Below are 20,809 nucleotides of genomic sequence, written 5' to 3'. Positions count from 1 at the left end.
AGATGACAAAGGAAGGGAACATCCTATCATGTTCAACAGTAGACAACTCAAAGGTAGAGAACTTACGTGGGCTACTGTTGAAAAGGAATGTTTTAGTATAGTTTGAAGCCTTAGGCATTTTAGGCCCTACCTTACGGGGTCTACCTTCAAGGTCCAAACAGATCATAAGCCCCTGAAGTGGCTTATGCAGATGAAGGGTGAGAACCCGAAACTGCTCGGGTGGTCATTAGCCTGCAAGGGGTAGACTTCACCATAGAGCATAGACCAGGGAAGAGTCACGATAATGAAGATGGCCTTTCCAGAAGGTATGTTGACCGTCTGGATGAGGGTGTCTATCTCGTGGCAGATTAGGCACCCTAACCTCTGTCTGGGGAGGGGGGGGGGGGGCGACTGTGATGCTGGAAATGCATCAGAGGGACAGGGCCTCTGTATCCTTGTCCTTTACTGCTTTTTATCGTGTGTTCTGTCATGTTTTCCACGCAGGAGTTCATGTGGGACTCCTGGCGGTGCAGCTCTCTGTTTTGTTTTTGGTGAACAGACCCATGGGACACCCTTATGGCACCCATGGGTGGGGGTTACAACCCTGTGACCCTAGTGTATGTTTTTGGGCACCTGTGTGTGGCCCACAGAGCAGGCTACGGGCGGGTGGCAGCTCCGTACTGAATGGACTGGTGCCCTGAGCATCCTCCACTTTGGGATGCCCAGGCCCTGTCATTGGAATCAGTAGATTCCTGATGGAGACAAGATGGCCCCCGTAGCCTCTTACCCTCCATCGCCTGTTACCTTGATCTTCCCGAAGTCCCGGGAAGCCCCGACTCTCTCCCTTCCCCCTGACTGGCTGTTGTGTGGAAGTTCCATATATGGTAGTGTGGGGAAGTGCAGAACAGACAGGCTGGAGCCTTCCCCAACAACCGTATGTTGTGGGTACGCCTGTGGGTGGGTCCTGGGTGAAAGCAGTGTGTGACGAATATGCATTCTGTGTTGTAGATGTCTGGAATCTGGTGTTTGACACCTCCTCGACAGAACTCGCGTCACGCTGCTGCCTTGCCTGGAGCACTGGTAAGCACTGTCCTCGCGATCCTGCAGATGCAAATGCCCAGGGAGCTGCTCTCTGCTCCTGGCACCTCTGCAGCTTCCCACGACGTCAGTTCCACTTCTCCCTGCTTGCTCGCGAGTCTCGACCTGGCTTCTCTCCGGTTTCCGCTCCTCCATTTCCTGCCTCTCCGGGTCTCCGCTTCTCCTCTCATTTCCCGTCTTGTTCCCACGGGGAGACAGATGTCCCTCTCGTGCCATCGCATCCTGGATTTAAAGTACCAGGCATCAATTGCAATGCCAAAAGACTAGACCACTAAATGTCCAACCAACAGTCTTTCTTCCGTGTTTGATGCCTCTTCCTCTTCTCAGAACCAAAGTGATGTGTGTGTATGCAAGAGTCATTATAAAGAGGATTTATGTCTCTGTGGTGTCACGTCCTCTTCCCAGTACCTGAATGATGTCTACAGGGAAATTATTTATGGGAAAGATAGGGATAGGACCGACAGTAACCTACAAAGACCTGGGGGGTTTTAAGTTCACTGGAAAAGAGAAATGGGGATACCATGTCTCACCCATGGGCGCATCATCTCCACTCCCCAGGTCTCCTCGACCCAGGTGTTTCTCACTCACATATCCAACCCACAGTATCATGATACAAAAGCAATGGCCTTTCCTTGACCACCTGGGAGGATATATTGTGGAAAGAAGTGAGGACACCCTCACAGGCTTCAATATAATGACATTCCTAATCTTTGTGAACTTCAATATCATCATGTATCATCCCTATAGAGCCTTTAAAATCCTCCCACAACAGACTAGTGGAGCCTTCCAAACCATCAGGCACTATTAACGTTGGGACATTGTCATCCGATGCCATATTTGTGGGAACCTCCATATCATGACACCTCATCTTTATGGCGGCTTCAACATAAAGACCTACTCTCTAACTTGGACTCTAACAGGACTCCAACACTCCCCTCTGTTCTGACCCTCCTTAAACTTTCTTCTGCCTTTGACACAGTCAACCACTCCATCCTCATAAACCTTATCCATGATACCCTTGGCATCACGGACAGGGCACTGGCGTGACTTACCTCCTTCCTTTCAAACAGACCTTCCCAAGTGCAAATGGGTCCTTTTCTCTCCTCCACCACATTCTACTTCTGGAATCCCTCAGGGCTCTATCCTGTCACCATGGCCCACCTGATGATCTCTTTCTCCCCTCATGTCCAGTGGAATACAGATGACACACAGCTCTCTTTCAAGCTGCCATCCTCTACCTCCTCTTCCTTCATACCGGCCTGCCTGACTGCTATTCAGGCATGGTGCTCTGCCAATTACCTCTGCCTTAACGCCAGCAAAACAGAGATCCTTCTCATTGGGAGATTTATTCTCTCTCATATATATATATATATATATATCACGGGCCTTGCCAAGAAGTCCAACTTTCAGCTCCACCTTCTCAGGGTCATTCTACCTTTCCTTGCCTTCCCCTAAAAGCTCACCGTCTCCAGAGCCCTGGTTCTCTGTAGGCTATACTACAGCAACAGCCTCTGCCTCTTTCCTCCATTCACTCCCTTCAACTAATCCAGAATCGGACTGTAAGACTTATCCTTGGCGTTAAGGACCGCATCTCTCCAGCCCTAAAATCTCTCCACTGGCTCCTGGTGACTGCAAGGATCAAATTCAAGACTCTTTGCATCATACACAAGGCTATCTGGAGCCTGGGACCTCTTTACATCCAGCTTTCTATCCCTACATACCTCCCGCCTAGAGTCCTTTGATCCTATGGCTCCAACTCTCTGCAGGTCAAACATTTCCCCAAGCAGAGAGTGGGAGGTAGATCCCTTACTTAGGCTGGCTCCTTCCTCTGGAACGGCCTCATTCCCGCCCTCAGACTTGAGCCGGTTCTTCTTAAGTTCTGGAAAGTTCTCAAGACTTTCCTTTTCTCCTCTTCCTTCCCTCTGCCCATCCTGTGCAAAGTCTCCCTCTTCCGCTGTGACTGGGGCCTGGTCCCTTCCCCTTCCAGTCCACTCAGCATCCTTTGTCAGTACTTGCCCTTGGTCTCCCTTTCCCAGACTAGCCCAACCTAGCCCTCCCTGTCCACTGCACTCATCCTCCCTTTCCGTGTGGCACTTGCTGTTTTGGCCCATCCCACACTTCTCCCTCTATCACCTCCCCCCATGCACTTACCACCTTTTCAAGCACTTGAACGGTAGGATTGTCACAAGACCAATATAACAATTTTTGTTGTTCTACTTTCATGATTCCCATGTATCCCCAGCCCCCATATTGTCTTGTGGCACCTGGAAGCACGTATAGGCGCCATACAAATGTCCAATAAATAAATGACACCCATATTTGCAGAAATCTCTATATTGTCATGCACCATCTCTGTAAGAATTTAAGATCATCACACACTATCCTAGTGGGGAATTCAATATCATTACACACTATCTCTCTGGTGACTTCAGTATCATCATGCACCCTCCCAGTGGGCAGTTCAGTATCATCACACACCATCCCAGTGGGGACTTCAACATCAACAACCACCACTTCTGTGGGGACTTTAACTTTATCACACACCATGCATGTCAACTTTATCACACACCATCCATGTGGAAAATGAAATATCATAGGGCATCATCTGTGTGGAGACTTCAATTTCAGTCTGATCGCCTCTGAATAATATAGCAGAATTGCATATGTTTGGTGATTAGTGGGGTGGTTTCTCCACCAAGGGAAGCACATCTGTATTCACAAATGGTACACACTTTTCAAATCAAGGAAAATCCACATCTCCGCCCATAGCTTGTTTGGGACAGGCTCAAAGGACTCTGCAAAGCATGCATATCTGACCCTTCTAAACATGGCATTTTCAGTGGGAACTCTTGCTGTCCCAATAGTGTTTCTATCCCTCATACAGTGATGGAAATGTGTTTTTTGTTTTTGGGGATTTCTCTACGGTATGCCATTTAACACCCATTACAGTGAAATGCACTACCAGCAGCCACGTTGGTGCTCAGAACTTCTCAGTACATTAGTGATAATACTAATGTACTAAAAGAACTGACCAGTGCACCATTTGCAATGGAGCACAGCCTCTATGAAATGTGCAAGTCACCTTTGTGAATAAAGCCTGTAAAAAATATTGCATCCCCAGAGCTGTTTTGTGATATCTGGTATTTTGTGAATTGGCCCATTGATGTATTATAGGGAAATATTCTAAATTGGAAGATAGCGGGCAAAATAGAAAGGTTACACATGCTACAATTCATCATAACCTCCCCAGTACTGAATATCAGGCAGCTAAAGTAACTCTTGATTTCAAAAACTGCCAGGAAAGAAAGTCACTATGACTTGTTTATTGTACCTACAGCCAAACAAACTGTACTTTTGAAATATTATGTGCACTAAAATAATGAATAATACATCAAACAGTGTACAGCTATGTTCTAAATAGCTAAAAATAAACATTCTGAAGATATTCCAGAGGTAGCTTCAAAGTGATAATATACACTTGCAGACTACATGTCATCGCAGACCATACCTTTAGGGACCTGGTCTTGAATATCATCAGACTGCCCCACCCCCACTAGTTGGGCAATGTATAGCAGCCAAATGGAATTCTTTGTCTACTTAAATTGGATCTTTCACTAGACAGTATTATCATACATACAATCGAGGTATGCATTTTCAGTATAACCAAAGACCACCCTGGAGGGAATTCAGCACCATTATAAAGAATCGCTTTGGAGTCATCAATAGCAGCATAGAAAATCCATGAGGAGAGTGAATCACACATCCAAAGTCATACTATAACATTGCATGGGAACCTCAACCTCCTCACGCGAATATCACCATCCATGTGGAATTATCAATGGCAAAATTCATAATTCCTGTAAATAGTTAAATGTCATTGCACACCATCCCTATGCAGACTTGAACACAACTGAAAAACATCCACATTTGGGCAATAATCTCAGACTATCCATGGCAGGATCTCAACATTATCACAAACTATTCCTGTGGAGACATCTATATCATCTGTAAAAATACAATATAATAACAGAAACCCCCTTTGCATTCTTTGAATTACATAACATCTTGATGGGGACATCTTAATCATCACACACTATCACTGTATGGACATTAATATCATCAACCACCACCTGTGTATCATACACCATCTGTGTGGAAATTACCACATAACTCCTCATCCTCCTGGGGATTCAATATAATGATATTCTGAATTTCTGTGAACTTCAATATCATCATGCACCATATTTACAAAAAAGGTAGCAGGCGCTCCTCTCCAGAAAGAACATGCCATGATAACCTGTTCTGAGATGAGAGTTTGCGGCACACGCTTTTTGCTCACTGTACCTTTCACAGATGGGAATTTTCCATTTGCACATCATGCACCATCCCTGTGGAGAATTCAATATCTTCACACAACAGACTTGTGGAGTTATCCGAACCATCAGACAACATCAACGTTGGGCCATTGTAATCCAACGCCCTCTTTGTGGAATCCTCCATATTATGACACCTCATCATTATTTCGGCTTCAACATAATGACACCCATAACGGCGGAGACCTCTATGTTACCATGCACCATCTGTGGAAGAGTTTAAGATCATCACACACTATCCCAGTGGGGACTTCAGTATCATCACGCACCATCCCAGTGGGAACTTCAGTATCATCACGCACCATCCCAGTGGGGACTTCTGTATCATCATGCACCATCCCAGTGGGGACTTCACTATTGTTACACACCATCCCTCTTGGGATTTCAAAATCATCACACACCATCCCAGTGGGAAGTTCAGTATCATAACAACCCATCCCAGTTGGGATTTCAGAGTTATCATACCCCATCCTAGTGGGGACTTCAGTATCATCACACACCATCCCAGAGGGGACTTCAACATCAACACACACCACTACTGTGGGGAACACATCATACATACAGAACCTGAATATCATAGGGCACCATCTCTGTAGGGACTTCAATGTCAGTCTCATCCCCTCTGAATGTTGCATAATTGCATATGTTTGGTGATTAGTGGGGCCGTTTCTTCGCCAAAGGAAGCACATTTGTATTCACAAACAGTACACACTTATCAACGCAAGGAAAATCCACATCTCCACAGATAGCTTGTTTGAGCCAGGCTCAAAGGGCTGGACAATGTACACATATCAGATGCTTCTAAACAAGGCACTTGCAGTGTGAACTGTTGCTGTCTCACTGGTGTTTCTATGCCTCATACAGCGATGGACATTTGTTTTTTTTGTTTTTGGGAATTTTCAATGTTATGCAATTTAACATCCGTCATAGTGAGTTGCACTACCAGAAGCCACGTTGGTGCTCAGAACGACTCAGTATATAAGTGCTAACGCTATATACTCAAAGAATTGACCAGTTCACCATTTGCAATAGAGTACAGTCCCTATGAAATGTGCAAGTCACCTTTGTCAATAAGTCCTATAAAAGATATTGAATCGCCAGAGCTATTTTGTGATGTCTGATTCTTTGAGAATCAGCCCATTAATGTATTACAGGGAAACATTCTACATTGTAAGGTAGTAGGCAAAGAAAACAGTTATGTATGCCACAATTCATTATAACATCACCTGTACTGAAACGCAGGCAGCTAAAGCAACTCCTGACTTCAAAAACAGCCAAGAAAAACGTGTTTATTTTACCCGCAGCCAATCAATATTCTAGCACTAAAATAATGACTAATAGATCAAATAGTGTAGTTATGCCCTAAAACAGCTCAAAATAAACATTTTGAACATATATAAAGGACAAATGTAAGACTACATTTGATTTATACTTAATTTTATTAAAAGGAGAAAATTACATTAAATAGAACTTTGTATTTGTCTGAAACCTATAATGAGTGTCACAATACATTTTCGTTTGAAAATGCTCGCCTGTCTGCCAATAGTTTGAGTATCATAATAAAGAAAAGTGTTTAAATTCCCAAGTGTGTGTTGAAGACTGCAGTACAGCCTCCGGTCTACGGGGGCATTGCTGAGAAAATGAATACACACGAAAATAAACACAGTTCCCCACAAGGTCAATATTTTAAAAGATGCGAAAATTAGCACAGTTGTTTTTTAAATCGTTTTAAATAATTTGACGTACTTTACCGTGTGGGGACCTGGCCGCAGGTCCCCACAGTGAAATCAAGCCCCTCCCCCACATGGCTAACCATGTAAAATGTTAATGACGGATCGATAGATGCACCAAATAAGGGAGGGAATCTTTTGTCACATTTGTACAAGTGCATCGATTGCAAATCGATTAATCATTAATCATTGTGCCAATTATTTTCCTAAAGCATGTCTGCTGTTTTGATAAGCAGCCTGTTACGGAAGCCCATTTTTATAGTTCCCTTAGTAAATAGGAAGACAATCATTTGCTCTCTGCATCTATTAAGGCTGTTTACCTGTAATTAGCAGGACTTTTTGATGGGGATAGTTAGATAATTTCAAAATATTGCGTATTCCTTTTTTCAATTAAAATATCCTTAAACAATAAGAACAGTGTGTGTGCCCAAGATTGGTTGCATTCTTAAGGACATAATTGCTTAGTCCATTCAATCCGGGTGCCCCAGCACCAGATGATTTGCCAATTAAGTCATTAATATCCTCCATTTCAAAACTTAATTTTTACTTTGCCACAATTCTAGAGATCTGCTTCTGTTGATCGGGCTCCTTATATAGATCACGTTATCTTTGAATCTTCAGTACTGTGCACTCATGCATGTGCCTTGATATACTTTCTGATAATCTTGTGCACTTTGTGACCGTGATCCTCCTTCATACGATGCACTTTTTGTGCCATCTCTGCTTGTCAGTGTTACGTCGGTCATCTTACAGCAGAGAACTGTGCCGTCTCCTATCTAGGTATAGCTTTCTTATACATTGGGAGACTTGTAGTTCAGACATTGTCCATTTGGCTTTTTGCATTCCTTTCATGCCCAGATGTTATCCTGCAGGGCTTTGTCCAGTGGGCTAGAGCTTCTTTTGTGCTTGCGAAGAGGGCAGGTCTAGCACAGGGCTGTGATAGGGCATGCATTACATTACAATCACATAGGTTAAACTCCACCCCCTCATCGGTCCTACCCTTTGCACTTGTGAACCCTGAATGTGTGTTTGATGTTGACTGTATTTAGGCAGGATCCAGGTCTGTTGGCCTTGTTGGGTCATCATATATACTGGTAGTGTACTGTTGCACAAAGGCATGGCATCATGGGTGGAACCTGGAGTAGCAGGCATAGCAATGGGTCACATTGAGCTCTGCATCACAGGTGACCTGTGTGTTAAGAGAATGTTGCCGTTTCCCATTACAGTACACCTCTTCCAATGCTTTGCGTACCACCAATGTCACCAGTGCTGCAATGATGTTGGGGAAGTGGGATGTCATAAACAACTGTGCCTTTGTTGCCTTTACCTGTGCATGAGTGGTGGGCAGGGAGATGTACTCGGTTGCATACTGCATGAGCGTGTTGAACTCAAGGTCCTTAATCAGTAACATGTCATGCATGGAAGGGATGCAGAATAACTCTTGCACCAAATAATCAGACCGACTCAGGTAGATGGCAAAAAGTCTCATGCGACCGTTTCAATATCAATTGTCTAAAATAGGGAGTTACAAATGACATCAACGGACATTTGCTCGAGCTCTCAATGCAAATCACGTATACATACACTTAAGTACTGAAAATCCATCATAAGTGACGTCATACTATGTAGCACATAAAAGAAACCTATGGCGGTGTTGTGTTTGGGTCAAGGGGAACATCTAAGTATACAGGTTGTGATTGGGTCTCTATAGTCAGGTGGACAACTTAAGCCCACCCCTAGTGCAAGTCATCTTCAACACTTATTAAGTACACAGAATACTATTGGCTCCTATAAGGCCCTTCGCTATAGGGCCCCCTATAACTAGTTGGTACGCTTGTACCATGGCTGGAACATTTGACTCCTTAGCAGCACATAAGCTCATTCCCAGGTGCCGGGAGGTGGGCATGACTTTTGCTTCTCACCCAATTTGTCCCTCATCTCTCATCGGCCATGCCTTCTGCCATGCAGACTGCCCTTGAACTTGGCCTTGCTGGAGATTCTCTTCTCTTGGGAATAAAAGGGAGTACAGGCACACGCTTATCACAGTTCTGATCTGCATGCCCAACTCCTATTTACATCCTTGGCTTACATGACAAGAGCCCGTATTGCGGCCTGTTTTGAAGCATTTCATTGTCTTTAATAAACTTGGCACTCATGGTGTTCCTTCTTTGCACCTTAACACAAGATGATTCAACGTCGCATGGTTTCTGTTCTTCATGGAGAGATAACCAGTTCTCGGCTGACACCAGGCCAAACAGCTTCACCCTTCAAGTCTGCGATCTCCAGCTAATTCTTTGCTGCGACACAAACATCTCTCAATCCTTCTTTCTCTGTGGATTTGATGTTACTAAAATTGTGACACTGATGTCCAGACACTATATAAAGATGGCTTTGCCTGCAGCCTATGCACTACGCATAGATAGCTTCTAAGATTGCTTGTTCTACTTGCGTTTATGCATTTCTACAGTATTAAACGGCTTGCATTTTCTGCAGTGCTCTTTACGCGTGCAATCTTAATTTCTGCATAATGATGTTCATGCAATTCCATATTTCGTCATCAGTTTCTATAAGGTCCACTGAACTTGTAATGAGATCCAATTGGTATCAAATAAACCAACCCTGTGAACAAAATTTCAAGCTAACATTCAACTAATTCAAATATCCTACTAAAGGCAAGATGGCACACAATGTGTGTAAGATCTTCACAGTGTGGAATTCAATATAATCACACACCACCTCTGTGGGGTCTACAACATATTTACAGAAACATAAGGAAGTCAAGTCACATTTTGATTGGTTTGTTACAAAAGAAGCCGGTGCTTAAATTGAATCTGGAAATGTGGTGTGCAATAAGGAAATACTTCCGTTAAGTATTGATTTTTTTATGAACGTCTGTAAACATACAAAATACCCTGCTTTATTTAATTTACTTTCCATTTAAACACAACGAGGATAGAGTTTAGGCCATTAAAACACAATTTTGAGTGTTTATAAATGGTTCCCATGAATCTGCTGCCTAAGCATGTAGGGTATCAGATTTATGAAGTGTGTTTAGATTTCTGTCCGTGTGTTCATGACTGCAATACCACATCCAGCCTACGGGGGGCAGAGCTGAGAAAAAAAAATCCACACACCAAAATAAACACAGGTCCCCACAAGCCCATTTTCTCAAAAGTTGTAAAAATTGGCCCAGATGTATTTTAGGCCCTTTTGTGTACACGTACGTGTACGTACACACACGTGTGTGTTCTCGTTCGTGTTTTCTTTCTCCCTCTCTCCCTCTCTCCCTCTCTCCCTCTCTCCCTCTCTCCCTCTCTCCCCCCTCCCCCAGACCCCCCCCCCCCCCCAGGACTTAACTGACCTGAGAAGGCAAGGCCAAACGCCAATACGTCCAAAAAACAAGCCAAAATCTTGTGGCAGTCATTTTAGGGCACTAGTCCAGTTTAGTGGCCATACACAGTAAACATGAATGAGCACAAGACAAATACAGCAACAAATGTAAAAATGTAACTGCTGCCACCATTCTGTCTTTAGGCACATATAAAAGTAATCAAAATTCCCATGTGTAAAAAGTTTGCGTGGTACAAAAGTATCCCCATTACAAAAGTATCCCCATTGCACTGGAAGGTGCTGTGTGCAATGTAGAAATACAGAAATTCAAAAGGGAACCAAAGTGTCCCAGTACTAGTCAGTTTCCCAGCCCCATAACAAATAGGCAAGGCAAGTGAAGCTGAAGGCTTTACTTCCCTTGAAAACGTGGGGACAGGATCAAAAACAAAGCAAAAAGAATGGGGTTGCATAGAAAACGATGGAGGGAAAGTTGCAAAAAGAAACACTTTCCTAACATGTATCCAGTGTAAAACAGAGAATTTCGGAACTACCTCCCACTTCTAGGCAGAGTAAAGAAAGACTTGGAACGGTGGTGCCCGCTAAATATCTCCTGGTGGGGAAGAATTAAATCTGTGAAAATGAGCACACTTTCCAAGCTGCTGTATTACTTCCAGGCCCTCCCGATAGCAATCCCGAAAACATTCTTTAAAGCTCTTGCTAAGACAATCTCTTCGTTCATTTGGAACAGGAAACCCCCAAGAGTTGCCAGAGCAGTCCTCACAGCCCACATCAGAGAGGGGGGACTCGCACTCCCACACTTTAGAAATTACTACCATGCGGCGCAACTATGGGTCCTGAAAGAATGGCTAGGGGACAATCAGCAAACGATCTGGGTGACACAGGACAGGGCGGTTGCAAGAACACCATTAGAAGACCTGTTATGGAAACTCAAGCAACATAGACACCAAAGCGAGATCATGAAAGCTACATTGGGCGCATGGAACAAGCAAACGCGGAAAGGAAACATAACCACGGCGACCGCCCCCTTCAGCCCTATATGCAGGAACCCACAATTCCCACAGGGAATAGAGCACGGTGTCTTTGAGAATTGGGAAGAGGCTGGGTGCAGGAAAATCGGGGAAATGTTCCTGGACAAAGTAGGGAGAACATTTACAGACTGCAGGACCAGGTGGAAGCTCACAAGTGCGGACAGGTACAAATATTAACAACTCAGACACTGGTTATCGACGCCCGAGATGACCCAGGCGGCGACCAGGGAATTGACCGCTTTTCAAAAGTACCGTCTTACCAACTCGGGGGACAAGAAGCTCGTCTCCACTCTTTACAAATTCATTAACACGCAGGAAGAGGAACTAAAATGGGCCTACATGAAAAAATGGGAAAAGGCATTGGGGGGACCCGACAGTGGCAGACGTTATGGGCGGACATCCCCAAACTAACACGAGCAGCCCAGACCAGGGAAATGTGGATAAAAATAGTCTCACAATGGCACTACACGCAGAGAGGCTCAACAACATGTATCCGCAAACGTCGAGCCGTTGCTGGAGAGGCTGCACAGACTCAGGCACTTGAAGACACATCTGGTGGGTCTGCCAAGGGGTCAAAGGCTTCTGGATAGAAATGATCACGGAAATGAATAAGATTTTTCCAGAGGCGGATCAATTAGGGGAGAAGGTTTGGCTCTGCGGACTGAAAGGGCAACAAGCAAAAAAGTACACCAAGGCCCAATGGAGAAGTTTCATGGGCCTAGTCATCGCGGCTTGGGCCACAATTGCACAGAACTGGAAGAAGCAAGACCCACCACTAATATTCACATGGCTACAAAAGGTCTGGTCGCAAATGACCATGGAAAAGATCACGCATAACCTTCAGGGAACACAGGACACCTTCCAGAAGGAATGGGGGCGGGGGGTTACTTGAACATCTACAATCGGACTACATGGAACAATGGTGCCCACATAACATTAGAATTACGGATATATTCACCTCATAGACATTCCCGAAAACTACTGAACATTGAGATCTCTTCCGGAAGGGGCTGGGTAGGGGAGGGGGATGGGGATGTATTGGGGGGGGGGGGACAGTTTGTAATTGGTTACCGTTTTTTACTGTGAAAACAATAAAAATAAATTTAAAAAAAATACTCCCCACTACAAAATCTTATCTAGAGCATTGTGCACGAAACAAACATTTTTATCACAATAGATCACCTTGAACACGGGAGCGGATATCATTCCTGAGCCCATGAATGGCACTGGCTGAAGATGGTCTTTGTAGGATTTCAGAGAGCACTGTGGATCGGATTGGATGGACTGCATGGTAGCAGTAGGGGTGGACTGCTTGGATCTACATGAAATAGAGGGCCTATACAAGCTGTATACTGTAAATCAGGGGTAGAGTATGTTAGGCAGAATTATATGCAGTACCCTTTGGGAAGACCACACACAATTAAGACTACAAGTGACAGTACAAATTCACCTTTGGTATAAGCCTGTACTACACAGTAAAGTGGTAGCGATGGCTGAGCAGCCAGACTTATCTCAAGAGTAAAGTGAGCAGTACCAATAGTTACACAAAGGACAACAATTACTAGGGTTCAAACAAACACTGACTCAAGGTTTCTGAGTAAAAGAATATACATTTATTTACACATCATTTATAAAACAATTCACTAAGTAAAGTGGTTGAAAAATCACGATTCTCATACACTACACCGCACCCAATAGATTCTGGACAAGTTAGGCTCAAAATGAAGTGCGAGCAAAATGGCACTACAGCAATTAAAAAGGGAGGGAAAGAAAGGTTAGGCAGAAATTGAGCAGCACCAACAACTTAATAAAGCAGGGCAATCTAGAAAGAGGAACTACAGTGAGGAAATCAAATTCAAGGGACCTGGCCCAAAGTCAATGGAACAAAGTCTTTGCAGAGGATCACACAGTTCAAGGTAGTTTGCAGTTAAGTCTTTGCCAAGAGTTCAGAACGAAGTTGTTCGGGCGAAAAGTTACTTTAAAGAATGAAGGACAAGCCCTTGGATTGGCGAAAGATTTCACACACTTTCACCGTGGCTGTATGAAACAAACAACCGGTTTAGCACAGTACCTTAAAAGCTGAAGAATGCTGTAGCTGAGGCAGACGTTCCTGACAGATCCTGCAGGCTCACTGTTCCTGAAGCGACTAAGAGGAAGACTGGAGGGTCCTGCACTGCCTAGGGAAGAAACCAGCAGCAGAGCAAAACGACGAAATTATAAGGTGCACTCCTTAAAATCCAAGCAGGGTCCGTTCCTCCTGGCTATCCGGTTCACAGTAGCTCTGTACAGCAAATTCGACCAGAGGAGGGAGGCCTAGCTTGCAGTTTGGTGAACTGTTTGGTCCCACCAGCTCAAGAGGATAAGATTCCTTGCAGAGCTTCCCTGTCGACGAAGTTTGGAGATTCGGACCTGCAGCACGGCTTTACCGGGCGGTTCAGTCATGGTAAGTGTCCTCTTCTTCCAGCTTCTCTTCGGTTCTCTCATTCCAGTGGCGACTGACTTCCAAGCCCAAGAGACCTGCTCTTTATGCAGTTTTAACCCATTCACACAGACTGGCTGTCAATCACACCGCAGGGGGGCTGTCCCGCCAGGACAGTCACCTCAGCCAATCATGCTAGAGTGCGACATGGGTCTCCAAGGAGACCCTGTGCAGGGAATCTCAAACCCCTCCCTCACATCCTGTCCCCCTCAGACATTCAGGTGCCTAAGGAGGACTTGCAGAAGCCCGCCAAAGGTCGGCGAACAAAGGAATCAACCCTGGTTTGCAGGGTCGGACTGGGACAAGAAATGGGCCTGGCCACCCAAATAAAAGTGGCCCACCCCTTGCCTCACGACCCTTGACCTCTGATGACATCACCAGAAGTGATGTCATTTGACCCCGCCCCAAAGTGACATCCTGGGAAGTGGTGAAACACAACCTTTCACCCCCAGACAACAGGAAGTGGCATCAAATAGCATTGTGCCCGAGTTCACTACAAAAATATGGTCATGATTTCACTATAATGTGATATACATTTCATACAAAAATGGATCACCATATGTATCATTAATATCTGTGTGTATAGATCCATATTGTCAAATTACTGTGAATCCAAGCAGACGTCCAAGGCCAAATGATGATATGTTATTGTATATCACTTACGCACGCTTAAGCTCTTTTTTTATAGAACAAATATGCATATAATACCACCCAACCTGTGTTGGTACTAATTATCGACCTAAGAAGGATCAAAGGCTTTTTGAAAAAATGGAAAAAAAAACACTTGAAAAAATATTTTATTTCTATTTGTTTTCCTCCAAACCGGTCCAGGCATGGCCAGAAACCAGCCCGACTTCCCAGGGACAATTGCGGCCCGGCCACGGACTAAAGGCTGGGGGGGCCAGTCCAACACTGCCGGTTTGGCACGCAGAGAAGAACACGAGAAAGACTTTTACAAAAAGAAATGGCGAATAAACCCAGCCGGAACCGTATAAAAATCTATATGGACCAGCGGGTTTAAGTTCGAGGCTACTAAGATAGCCTAAAACACTGCATTTAAGATAACCGTGGTAGGAAAAATAGGGTAGTTACCACTGCCACCAGCCAAATCTTAATGAAAAGGGAACGAAACAATGTTCCATTAGAAACAGACAAAAAGGGATAAATATTAACCATTTCCAGAACTCTATGTAAGATAGTTTGTACTGGGTCTGTGAGTTTAAAAAGACTAATACTCCTTGAACCAACCCCGCCGGACCCAGATTCCCCTGATCCAGTGAGTAGCACGTCGCTTGCCCTTAGCAAAATATGGACAATGGTTGCGACCCCTAATCCTTTTCATGGTGACCTCCCACTCTGGAATTTCCTCCCGGGAGTACCCTACATTCCCCAATCCATTGTAGCCCGATGGACAGGGGCGGGCTTCTTAAGTATCCGGGATATCTTTGAACGTGGCAGTTTCTTGGATTGGTCGGACCTCCCCCCTGGGCTTAAGCGTAAACCATCAGTTTGGTTACAATTCTCCTCACTGCGGAAAAATCTAAAGACCAAATTTCCCGAATTCCCTGCAGTCCCGCCAGATGACCCTATAATAGCTGAACTCTGCGACTCCGATTCCTTTAGGGGGAAAATATCTAGACTATATGATCTATTGCAGACCAGGGCCACTCCCTCCTTTTCTATGCTGAGAGCTAAATGGGAGAAAGATCTGGGGGTACAGATTTCGGACGAACGTTGGGCCCGTATGTGCGCTCGAACCCACGAGGTCTCGTTCAACTCCAGGTTCAAACTGCTACAATTCAAGGTACTACACAGGTATCATCACACTCCAACTAAACTGCATCGCATGTTCCATGAAACCTCGCCTAATTGCCCCAGATGTGGCGCAGACCAGGCTAATTATATTCATATGCTTTGGGAATGTTCACACCTGACACAGTATTGGCGGCACATATGCTCCACTATATCAGACATACTAGACTGCACCATAGACCCTTCCCCAATGCGATGCCTCTTTCATGAGTTTCCAAAACTGCAGCGCGATTCTAAGAAATTTGCAGGCCTATGTATGTTGCTCGCAGTCAGAGGTATACTTCTTTGCTGGCTTCGCCCCTATGCACCTACGCACGCACAATGGCTCCGTGCAGTTACCTGGGCACACGACACTGAGGAGGCATGGGGGGTTACACAACACCCCCACTCAAGGCCAAGGGATATATGGTGCAGATTCCGTGACTACCTGTCAGCCCGCTCTTCAGATTCGGAAGCCTCATCCCCGACCAACTCCCCTCATTAAACCTAGGTGTGATATTCTTCTCCCCTACACGAAGCATAATGCTCTCTTTACTATAGGTCTGTTCAGTTCTGTGTCGCTATGAATACTGTACTGCACAATGAAACTGTTGTATCTGTGATTCGCTAAGTAATGTTACGTTATGCATTTGCTGACCTGTTGGTCTATGTGAGTTGTCAAGTCTAATAAACAAAGTTTTAAAAAAAAATAAAAAGACTAATAAAGTCAATGGCAACTTTACATGTTCTGGGAGACAGTAGTCAGTCCCAGAAAATGGAGTCGGAGTTGGGAAGTCTGAAAAAGACAACCCTGTGTCACTGCACTGAAGGTGCTGTATAACACACAGTAAAAAGATGATGCCGCCTATGGAGTAGGTGAAGCGCCACAGTCCAAGAACACAAAAATGTAAAACACACACAGCAAAACACATGTAAGAGTGGGGGAAAAAAAAGGCTCAGACTCTTACCAGGTGAAAAAAAGAATTCCTAGAAATCCAGCAAAGCTGCTGATGGACTCCGTAGGCAAGGGAAATTAACCATTGTGGAGAATTCTCCCTAACACAGTACACGTTATTTCTTAATCAGAAATGTTTTTCGATTTTTATTGGGGATATGTTGGGGCTCTTCTCTAAGCGTACTCCTTAAAAGAGGCGTTCAATGTTTTTTGTTGTGACCCCTTACTTTCCTCTACTTCCACCACCCCACAATCTATTCCTTCAAAAAGGTGGGATTGTTTTATGGTAGAATACATGAAGAAGGTACTGTCCAGACTAGCAACAAAATATAATGTGAGGATTCCTAAGGAATGTCATTTTTTCTATTATTTGAAAAACAATTATTATGTACTGTGGACAATCGCGTGTGACTAATTAGGTGTTCTCTGCTTGACATGGTTTATTGTAGACTTTTTAATTCCCTACAGATGCCCTTTATTTGCTTGCTTCCTTAAAAAAACAGCTATTGTTTTGCTTGCTTCAGGACTCAACAGAACACAAGCAAAGAGTGTAATCCAGGATAAAACAAAACAACAAAGGTCATAGCCAACTACTTTTCAAGTGATTAGATTACAAGCAGTCCGCAAAACTTGAGTTCGGCTAAGTATTGGATGAAATCAAATTAAAAAACAGAATACATCTTCTATAATTACAAGACCAAGGGCACATGGCTTCTACATGGCTTGGATGCCTTGTTTTCCCACTGCTATTGATTTCTTGTCTGTGCCATGTTTATGGACTTTAGGAGACAGAAGGGCCGAGGCCAGCATCTACCAAAAATCAAGAACGTTAATCTGCTGTTCGCAGCACTGCCTTGCAACCATCAGAAGGTGATACAATGTACTATAAGAAGAAACTGATTCCTACATGGTAAAGCCCTCTGCACAAGTACAAATATTAAATGCATACATCTTCAATTGAACAAATTGGATTGGCAAACAAAAGAACTGCTATCGGGTACAGTGCAATAAAATCAAATATGCGCTATTAAAACTATTCAATATAAAAAGGCAGGTAGTATGTTTTAAAAAAAATCTGTGCCACATTTACTGCGCTCATCTCAATCTTACCCAAACAGTTTTTAGGCCAACTTCTTAAATGGATGTGAAACAACCGCCCCCGCTTCATACACACTTAAGCCCTCTACCTAACAATACTGTTTACTGGCATTACTTGTCCCTCAGGTAAAGGAATGTTATTGTAAAACAACTTATTTTTTTCTGCACCAAATTCGACAGTGTTGTCTATTCTTTCATTCAGCATTTTGAGCAGTTTTTCATTCCATAGTACGAGTACCTGATTCCTATTCGCCCTCTGGGATTCTATGTAAGTTACTTCTATTGAGAATCTTACCCAAGGAGGACAAGAGAGTGAAACTTACTAATAGTGCTGTGTGGTACCACCAGGTAAGCTTTGCAAAACAACAATACTTTAAACCCCCATAATGTAGTTGACTACCACCCACACCACAAAAAAGTCTATAGCCTAGGAAAAAAACATGAACACTCACAGTTGTTAGTGATCCGCTCGAGGGGTAGGCAACATGCGGCTTGCCAGCTCTTTTGGCCAACTCCCCATCCTGACTCCAATCAGCTCTAGACAGTATGCTCAGTCATGAGAGATCATAGGAGTTGAAGGAGAGTAGCGGGGTCCCCAACAACCATAACACTCTAGCACTCTTCCATACATAGACAGAAAGATATGGGCATACAATTAAATACGTGTTTATTCACAATCAATTATGTGTGCTTTATAGATCTTCAATAAACAGACATGTAGAGACTGGTGTGCTTACCAATACCTTGCTTGAGAGATGAAAGCCACAGATTTCTAGGCATTTTGGCCACAGGGTTCTCAGTGTGCTTAAAACCTGTTCCTTTCAAGGACCTCCACACAGGAGACTTTTTAGAATGGAGGCTGGTGGTGGTGTGGTACGGAGACTCTGAAAAATATTAGTGTTTCTATGAATTCATGTTTTTCCAAGACAATAAAAAAAAAGTCTGAGTACAATCTCACTATGTTAGTGGCAATAAGTGCATATTAAATTCTACATTGAGCATTTATCAATTCAGATAATACACCTCACAAACACGTTCATCGTTTGACCAGTAGAAAGAAAGATTTGGACAATGTAAGGTCAGCAGTATCAATGGCATAGCAGCTTCTAAAAGAAAGTACAGTGTCTGTTGTACTAAGTGGGTTCTTGGTGCCCTATGTTTGAAGTATATATATTTTTGTAAGTATATCGATACCTCTTGGGGAAGAGCCAAGCCCGACAAGTCTCCCGAAATTAAGGATGTTTTACTCAAAAAGGGAAATGGTATTCAGAACTTGGAAGAGAAGCTGGAGAATACTCTCCATCCTGTTTGGCTGCTATGATTAAATGAAGGCCCTACCCTTCCGCAATAGCTAAATATCGAGGAACTACTGCAGCAGCCTGCAACCATTGGCTTTTCACATATTTTGTACAACTCCAATCAGCACTAACCAGCATAGTAAATGGTGAGGGATTGGTGTCCAACACATCTGAAATGTTGCAGGTGGCAGACCCCTGAATTACTTATATGGTATATATTACACTTGTACACAAATAATATGAAAGGGATACATATGCATACACACTTTTTTATTTAAAAAAAAGATCAAGAGATTAGTAACACTCATTCCCACGGACCAGTGGATATCTCTGGAGCTACATTTGAAACGTTAGTCATTCAAGGATTTGAAATATTGTTGGATAACCAAAAATACCTAGAGTGCAATCTTATCCCAACTGAAAGAGAAACCCTCCTGTCCCATAAAACAATCAGAAAGCCATGATCTAACTGGCAGACAAAGATCAGCAACCCACGGTTTTTGAACATCAGCTGTCCTATTGCTGAGTGTGTTCCACAAAAGATGCAAACAATAACCTTACGTTAACAGATATTATTAAATACAAAGAAGACACTCCTTGGGCAAAACTCGAACGAATGGAAAAAGGTCAGGGCAGTCCTTCCTCAACAGTTGCACCAGTTCACAGGTTTCCTATTAAAATGACCACGATTTTGGGGGAAACTGCCATGCATTCACAGTCTCGGTGGTCCTTTTTTTCCAAAAGCCTAATAGAGTCTTGATTTCTACCCTCTGCTCCTCCTCCCTACTCTTCTGCTCCCGACCCAAGACAACACCACATGCTCTTCCCTCCTACAAGTGTGGGTTCAACCCCTTCTGATTGCAGTGGTGGGAAGGGGGGTGGGGAGGGTCGTTCCTCCCAGACCCCCCCCCCCCAAGCGCTTTAGAAAGTGGCAGAGGCCCGGGAGTGTGCAGTAGGGGTTTGGAGAGGTTACAGGGGGCGTCACAAGGGGCCATAGTGGGGGCAGGGTGGTGTATGTCTCATCTTTAAAATACAGTGAGAATTTAGACGCCATTTTAGATATTAGCAGCCATATTGCAACTGAGGCCTAGTTTCGCACTACAGCCAGAATCTCAGCATAAGCCACACATGGACATGAGCGTATGCATGCAGGAATAGGGAATAGGTTGTAGCATGGGCACCGACGAGAAATACCAGAGCTGCAGATATTGACAGACCTTTCATTGTCTCATGTTGCCAGCATTCGTATCCCAGAAGGAATGTGCCCTGCAAATCCACGACGGGGTTGAGAGCTCTCCGCAAGAAGCGACCCCACAAGAAGGAGGGCATGAGCCTCCGACCTTTCCTGTCCCAGTTCTAAATAATACGACCCAGAGGCCCCCATCCCAAGACCTGCAACATTCAAAGATACCAGTCAGTCCAAGACCACCGACTATAAAACTGTTAAACTCCCAATCGATCAGAAAAGATCAGAAAGCAGGGACCAGTTGCCTTCACAATAGGTCATGTGATTTGTGCTGCGAGGTGCCAGGAGGGATAAAACAACATGGCTAAAATGAGGGTGGGAAGCCGACGTGTCTGGAATCAAGCTAGTATGTGCGAAGGATATAACCTCAAAGTATCCTCTTA

General features: G+C 44.1%; 1 protein-coding gene across 7 annotated transcripts in view; it reads right to left on the bottom strand.

The window, feature by feature from the left end:
• Positions 1–20,809, bottom strand: part of IQCE (IQ motif containing E) — a 1,388,455-nt gene that overhangs the window by 1,112,020 nt on the left and 255,626 nt on the right. For 6 of the 7 annotated variants that reach the window (XM_069647600.1, XM_069647604.1, XM_069647603.1 and 3 more), the window contains one exon: positions 18,620–18,766. In XM_069647600.1, coding sequence (XP_069503701.1) covers positions 18,620–18,766 — 147 coding nt within the window. The remainder of the gene's footprint in view (positions 1–18,619; positions 18,767–20,809) is intronic. The other variant, XM_069647602.1, reaches the window with a different exon arrangement.

This window comes from Ambystoma mexicanum, chromosome 2q (genome assembly GCF_040938575.1).
Source record: "Ambystoma mexicanum isolate Mex_15411 chromosome 2q, UKY_AmexF1_1, whole genome shotgun sequence".
In the NCBI taxonomy this organism is placed as follows: Eukaryota; Metazoa; Chordata; class Amphibia; order Caudata; family Ambystomatidae; genus Ambystoma; species Ambystoma mexicanum.
This window is presented reverse-complemented; position numbering and strand designations above follow the sequence as displayed.